The following is an 8,050-nucleotide window of genomic DNA, read 5'->3' as shown; positions in this document are numbered from 1 at the left end:
TCTAAATCGCTTACTATATTATATTCTTCCTTTATTCATCTAGTAATTTCTATTATTGTCGAATGGACTCTTTCTATCTGTCCATTAGTAGTACTGTGACGTGGATCACAAAAATAAATGTCCACATTTAATCTTTGCATTAACGATTTAAACTGGGGTGTTGTGAAACTTGGTTCATTATCTAACGTTATGCGTTTCACATCTGGGAAAGCTTGGAGCAATTCCAAAACTTTTTCCTCGATATTTGATTTATCTTCAATATTTTTTAGTATTAAAAATTTTGAGTACGCGTCTATACACATAATAAATTTCAATTTTTGAGCATAAAAAATGTCTATATGCAACTGTTCTCCTTCTTTAACCGGAATTGGTGCTTTACCAATTGGAATCTGTTTAGGATGACGGTCGTATTTGTTCTTGTTACAAGTTATACAATTTCGTACATATTCTTTCATTTGTTTTCGCATTTCAGGCCAGTAATATAATTTTTCTATCTGCTTAATATTTTCTACATGGTTTCGATGCGCTCTGTTATGGGTTTGTTCAATTATACCAGCTTGGTCGTCTCTGTTAGCGACGTCCATAGGAAATAGTTTGGTATAGATAAATTTGTTCTGGAATGTTTCCTGAAGAGGTTTTTGTATTTCGTACAGATCTTCAACTGTACAATGAATCGCTGTTACCAAGTTAGGTCTTATATATTCTTTTAAAATTGTGAGAAGATTCTCAACTGTGTCGTATTCAATCAAATGTCTTTTATTTCCAAAATTTTCAATTTGTTCATGAATCGTGAACCTGTTTTTACTTAATATTATTTGTTGTTTTAACTGATTTAAAGGTTTTTTCGTTTCTTGTATAAAAAAATTATCGCTACTTTGAGCAGAGTGTTGTGATTCATCATTTGGTGAATCTCCTGATTCACTTGATAAATTGTTTAATTCAAGGCGTGATAGTGCATCAGCTACAATATTTGTTTTACCTGGCTGATACACAAATTTCGGAGAAAACTCTTCGATAAACGCATGCCACCTTTTCATTTTGGAATTTGGGTTGCGGGTGGACAATGCAAATGTTGATGATCTGTATGAATTTCAAGATTTGTCACACCATACAGATAGCTACGAAGATTTTTTTATGCCCACACGATGGCGTATAGCTCTTTTTTGTTAGTGGCATAATTTCTTTCTGTTAGACGCGTCGGTAGTCAACATAAATTTTTTTGAATAATCTGGTTGCGTCAATTCCATTTTTGACGCTAAATTTCCGTTAGCTTATTAAAAGCGGGTATGCCTGCTTCATCAATTTCGATTAATACTTTTTTCGACATATTTTTTGAGACCCTGCCGTTTTCTGCCGACAAGTATTCTGTCAAAGGCTTTGCAATCGCCGCGTAATTCTTAACGAATTTGCGATAATAACCTGTGATGCCCAAAAATCCTCTTAATTCCCGTAGACTTTTTGGTAGCGGATAATTAAGCATTAACTCGATTTTATGTGGATCTGTTTTAATCGTATTTTGAGCTATAACATAACCCAAAAATTCTATTTCGGTTTTGAAAAATTTTGATTTTTCAAGTGAGAAATTCATATTAGCTTTTCTCAGTATTTCAATTATTAATTCCAAATCTTCTACGTGTTGTTCTAAGTTTTCTGAAAATATAATTATATCGTCCATATAAACATGGCTTATTTTCCCAATCTGATCGCGCAATATATCGTCCATTGCTCTTTGAAAAATTCTGAGAGCATTTTTAAGACCGCAAGGCATGCGCAAGAACTCATATTTTCCGTTTTTGACAGAAAAAGCTGTCTTTTCTATGTCATTTTCCGACATTAAAATTTGGTGAAAGCCGAACTCTAAGTCAATACTTGAGAAGTACTTTGCTTTCCCTAAATTTGACAAAATTATATTTGTATCCGGTATAGGATAGCGATCGGGAATGGTTTTCTCGTTTATTTTTTTATAATCGATGACCAATCTAAACTTTAGCGATCCATCGTCATTTGTACCTTTTTTTGGTACTACCCGAATTGGTGAGTTATAAGGACTTCTACTTGGTCTTATAATTTTTTCATTCAACATTCGGTTGATTTCTTTATTCACGAAAGAATTTACAGAGAGAGGATATGGATACTGCCTGCTGCATATAGGCTCCTTTCCCTCTGCCCTTATTTTTGCTCTGACATCAGTTCTAAATGGAAAACTTGTATCCACTTCAGGATGTGTTTCACTGATTTTATACTTTATGTATTCTTTTAAATTTGACATTTTGTCATTTTCATGTTCCCATCTATAGTTCGTTATTTCCGAGCCTCTTTCGCCCAGTATTGAACAATTATCGATATTTCCGGTAAATTCGTAGGCTGGCGCTAAGGGTCCTCATGTCCTAAAGCAAAATATTTTTCAAATAATATATTGCCAGTAAAATCCTCAGCTGGCGTTATGGAATCTTTATGTTCCTCAGTGTGTTTATCGGAAGCTTTATGTTCCTTAATTTTTTTATCGGAAACTTTATGTTCCTTAATGCCAATTTCTTCATCGGCTTGTTTTATGGAAGCTTTATGTTCCTTAATGCCATTTTTTTTATCAGCTGGTTGTTTGGAAACTTTATGTTCCTTGATGCCAATTTTTTATCGGCTGGTTTTTTGGAAACTTTATGTTCCTTAGCTTTAATTTGTTTAGTAATTTCATTATTACTTTTATTTTTTAAATCGCCCGTAAATTTATCGGCGGACGCCTTGGAAACTTTCGGTTCCAAAGGGTTCATTTTTTGTGTATTTCCGGTATTAATATCGGTAGGTACCTTGGAAACTTTATGTTCCAAAGGATTTATATTTTTTGCATGAATATTAATGCTCATGCTATTTTCGACACTTTCGGTATCATTTTTTATTTTATAAAAAATTTTCTCATTGGGCACGTCGATACGCGCCTCAACTTTTTTCAGTAAATTATACCCCAAAAGGAGATCAAATTCCAAGTTTTCCATTTCATAGAAAACTTGCTGGACTCCAAATAGGGTTATCAAATGGTAGTATTTAATTATGGAAACCCCGTTCACTGTTTTCACTTTTTTATAAACGGCTAGTTCATTTTTGTTTTCATAGACCCCCTGCCTTATATAGCAAGAAGTCGCTCCTGTGTCGACAAGAGCTTTTAGTTTCTTTTTAATTTTCCATAGTAGAGGTTGATGTAGGGGAGTTCATCCCCTCTACCCCTAAAAAATGACTCTCGTTCAGGTTATTTACCTTCTGAGCCTTCTCTTGCGGTCGAAAGCTATTATTGCTTTCTCTTCGCCGCTTTAAACCATGTGTATCTTGAGTTTGTACCCCTAAATTTTGTAGAGGTTTATTGGCTGAAGCATTTGTGCTAGCCATATTAAAATTTTGTTTTATAAAGCCACCATTCTGTTCCGGCTTGTTATTAAAATTTCTTCCGAACCTCGATATGGATGGATCTACATCCATGGGCTCTGCTTTAGGGACGTTGTTCCTTGATGGGAACCGTAAATTGTTTTGTATAATTTGATTTTGCTTTGATTTTTTTCATTCGCGAAATTTTGAGCAAACCGAGCTCTTTGATTATTTGATTCGAGTTCCTGAGCTTTAGCTCAGGCATCAGGTAAGTCCTGAGGGTTTAATGAGAATATTATATTTCTCAACGGTTCATTAAATCCTGTAATGAATATTCTAAGGGCGTGATCCCTATTCTTCTTATTTAATTCTTTTGTTATGTCCGCACTATTTCCATGCGTCATAATAGTTTTATTTATCAATAGGGTCAATTTTTTATTGACCAGGTTGTAGTATTCTACAACCGACATTGCGCCTTGTCGAAGGACGCTTAATTCTTGCTCAATGATGTGTATCGGACGTTTGTCCGAGTACGCGAAGTCAAGACGAGTGCCGTGGTTTGTAAGGACGTCATTCGCGTCTTGAGTTATTTTATTTCTCAAAATAGTGAGGGCCGCGAAGTATTTTCTACTGCCTCTCAGGTAAAGGCTCATCGCGTTATGAGCTGCTTCCCTCCAGCTAACATACGCATTTATTTTTCCCGAAAACTCAGGTAGTGATTTAATCACGTCAAGGGATTCTTGACACACTATATTTTCATCAATTGTTTCTGCTTCATAATCTGTAGCTCTAAGCGTATTCACTTCTAACTGTGAACGTAAATTTTCAATTTCTTGCCTAAGGCCTATATTGCTGTTAGCTATAAGTCGCGTGATAAGGTCAACTGTCAAGTCACCGTTTGCCATATTTTTTGTATTATATTTTTATTTTCACAAAAAAAACACTAATAATTTTAAAATTTTATTTTTATATGTGATCCCTTCTAGGAAAGGAGGCTCTTCTATCCTGGAGGGTCCGGAGTTCGGAATCGCAGAATTGAGTTGAGTTATGGAGGTCTTTTTTCTTTAGTTTATAGGCTGTACAAGCCTTGAGTTATGTGTTTTTTTCACTTTTTTACGAATAATTTTGGGCACTTTTTAATTTCATGTGGCCCACCACAATATTCACAATAATATAATTTATTATATTTAATCTTAGTTGGGGTATTTCCCAAATAAATAAGTTAGTACATACAGATATTAACACAACTCACTTCTAAGTTATTGTTGCTTGAAGTCCAAACTGCTCCTTTTAGTCCCTTTTATTGAAGCCGTTGTTGTTGTTGTTGCAAATTGCTGCTGCAGGTTTCTCCTACTGGTATGTATTAGTTGATTGCCTTGTGATACCGATTTTAGCGATTATTTTTGCAAATATATTTTTTGCCTTTTACTTTCAAAAAAGTTCGTTCGGTTTTTCCCGATACGATCACTTGTTTCATATATTGCCTTGTGATATCGACTTAACCGATTCTTCTGCAACATTTTTTGCTTTTTATTCACGAAAAGTTCGTTCGGTTTTTCCCGATACGATCACTCGTTTCATATATAAAGAACATTCCGTTCGACCGACTTTTACTTTTATTAAAAATTTTCGATACGAGCACTTTTAAAATTTTAAGCAGGCCCCACGTTGGGCGCCACTTATGTTTCCTTGTTCAGGAAACTTAAAAAAAATAGATTTTAATCCGCGAACTCGCGGACAACAAATAAGAACGCAATTTGAGTTCGTTTGCGAACTATGCAAAAGACAGAACTGAACTTTATTTGTAATATCACTCTTATTTATATATTTACAATCATTTACTTAAGAACTATTTCACCATAAGGCGTTGGCATTGCATCATGCTATGATGAAATGCCAATGTCTTGGACAAAGAAGATATTAGTTACAATTAAATGGAATTTTCCATTCAAAGCGGAAAAAGCATATCAATTTCATTCATGGTCAAAGTCAAATGTGATCTCAATTATGCAGCTGCATAATTGCTGAGTAAGCAAAATTACACTATGGATCTGCAAGATACAAATTATGCTTTTTCCAATAAGCAATATTGTTTATATTTCTCATTGTGCCGCTGAGTGTGGTCTGCCGTTAACTTGCAGGCTTTGTTGGCTCCCTATAAAAGCTATCACCCCGAGGGTTTAGTGAGGGATAGCATAAATAGTAAGTACAACAATCCTTTAATTAACATTTTTATTAAAAATATTTATTAATTTATATCTTCTTTAAGATCTAAATTCTTCAAATATATCCGCACCGTTGTCGCCAATTTCTGAACGATTTCCATCACCGCCCATATCCGTTACTTCGCCGTCCACGTCACCTACCATAGCCACACCGCTGCTATCGCCCTCCATGACAATAGGTTCACCGCTGCCATTACCATCCGCCTCTGCGGATTACCAGTTCCGGCAAAAGCGTCCACCACTACAAGAAGAAAAGAAGGATTGGCAAATTTTCTTAAAAGTGTAGAAAACAATATACAAACTATTCATTTTGAAATTAAGAATACGTCACAAAGAGTTATAGTTATTGAAGAAGAAAAAAAAGAGATTTTGAAAGCATATGTTGAAAAGGATGCTGAAGTGCACTGATTGAATTTTTAAAAAGATAATGGAGCGTATTCTTGTTTTCGCATGAATCGAAAATCAAGAAATTTTCCTATCATTATCATACCTCAAATTTTCGATTCGTACGAAAACAAGAACACGCCACAATAAGTTTGAAAGTTCGGTTTTATCCGTATTTTGATCTCGTTTGAAAAATGTCAACTTAGTGTTAATCACAATTATACGCTACACACGTTTTGGGTATTAATTTTTTATTATTAAAGTTTTATTATTTTTTTATGAAAATATACTTTATTTAACAGAATTTAAATAATAAAAAAGTTAAAAGTCGGAACTTGTTAATATGTGAGTGGCTTGAAATTGTGATACACATTATTTTCGTAAACAGCTGTTGCCGTTCGACATTTGGCATTTCGCAGTGTTAATATTATTTAACACCGTTCACGCTTTTTGTGAACTCTGTAGTAATACGTTTTTTATGGAATTTATCTGTTATATTTATATATATATGTGTGTTATGAAAAAATACCTATATTTTTTAAGATTTAAAGTTTGATTTCTTATGTGTAACTTGATCTCATTTAAAAACAAATCATTGAGAGTCTCAAAATCTTTCATTGATCTTTATTGTTTTTTTTAAGAACAGCTCGTTGTCAAACATAAATCGTATAAATATAAATTGCAAACTTTGTTAAAAAACTTAAAACAAAGAAAGTTTCATCAAAATTGCAATTATCTGTATACCTGAGTTTTTTTACGTTACTTATGGCAATTCTTTTTCGGAATTTATGTTTTATATATACCTGAGTTTTTTAAGCTATTTTAATGAATTACATTTACAAAAAAAATTTAAATAAACTCACGCAAATAAGAGGAAATAGCACGTCTTTTTACTCCTGGATTGTTTGTTTCGTCCTCTAATAATACAATTTGATCAGGATACGAACGGTTTGCTTCTACAATTTCTAAAGCTCGTAACCAATTTTTATTTAACGTGTCGTTGTTTTCGCTAAGGAAACTGTGAAGTACACAACACGATAAAATCATTGCGTTAGCATTTTTTATAGCATTGTCTATGCCTTTCCCAATTCGCCGAAAACGCGCTTTCAAGTGTCCAAAAGCATTTTCCACCACTCTCCGAGATTTGGATAAATGATAATTAAATTGTTTTTGCTCTTGGCTTTGCGAAACATTGTAGGGGTATGGTTTCATTAATTTGTCGCTCAATCGAAACGCCGAATCGCCAATAATAAAAACAGGTATATCTACGCCAGCAATACTTCTCTTTAATTCGGTTAAAAGTTCGCATTGATCCAGTTGCTGTTTTAGAGATGAAGTCTGAAATATCTGCGAATCGTTACAACGTCCTGGGCTTCCAGAGTTTACATAAATAAAACGACATCTGAAGTAATAGAAAACAAAAAATTACAAGTTATGTGCAATAGAGTCTTTGAGTACCTTTACCTAGCGTCCACCAATGCTAACAGCACAACTGAATGCCACCCCTTATAGTTGAAATAATCTGTGGTGTCTTCATGTGGTGGGTGAATCTCGATGTGGCAACCCAGACGGTTCATGGCAGGTTTAAGTAAAAATAAAGCAATCTTTGTGACAGCAGAATGTTCTTACCAATGGCGCCCAAGCACTGTGGGAAACCAAGTGCTTCGAATTCTTGAACAAAACCTTCAATTTTCGCCCTTGTCATTGGAAAGTTGTTCAAGTATACTGGAGCCAAAACTTTCCACACCTCGTCACAAAAGCTCAGTAAAATTTTACAAACGCTTGATATTCCCACGGCAAACATGTTCGCAATTGTCCGATACTCCGCAGATGAGCCCAATGCATATATCGCGATTGCAACTCTTTTCTCCAAAGGTATAGCTGCACGCATGTTTGTGTCATTTTTACGGAGCCCAGGTAACAACTGGCATAATTTATAAAAAATTTCCCGACTCATTCGAAAATTGTTCTTAAATGAGCATTCATCCGCCAGCTGACAATCTGTTTCACAGAAAGACTGGGTTCGTTCCTAAAAAATAATACATGTGTGGATTTATAAAAATATGTTTAATACAAACTATTTTTAA

General features: G+C 34.4%; 1 protein-coding gene across 1 annotated transcript; it reads right to left on the bottom strand.

Moving 5' to 3' along the window:
- Positions 1-6,812: 6,812 nt before the first annotated feature.
- LOC118750731 (putative nuclease HARBI1) lies at positions 6,813-7,540 on the bottom strand. Its single transcript, XM_036485464.1, has 2 exons — positions 7,428-7,540; positions 6,813-7,365 (listed from the first exon to the last, which is right to left on the bottom strand). Exons 1-2 carry the CDS (start codon positions 7,538-7,540, stop codon positions 6,813-6,815), a joined length of 666 nt encoding a protein of 221 aa, XP_036341357.1.
- Positions 7,541-8,050: the final 510 nt, after the last annotated feature.

Source organism: Rhagoletis pomonella, unplaced genomic scaffold, assembly GCF_013731165.1.
Source record: "Rhagoletis pomonella isolate Grant_MI unplaced genomic scaffold, Rhpom_1.0 Rhpom_scaffold_00377, whole genome shotgun sequence".
Lineage (NCBI taxonomy): Eukaryota > Metazoa > Arthropoda > Insecta > Diptera > Tephritidae > Rhagoletis > Rhagoletis pomonella.
This window is presented reverse-complemented; position numbering and strand designations above follow the sequence as displayed.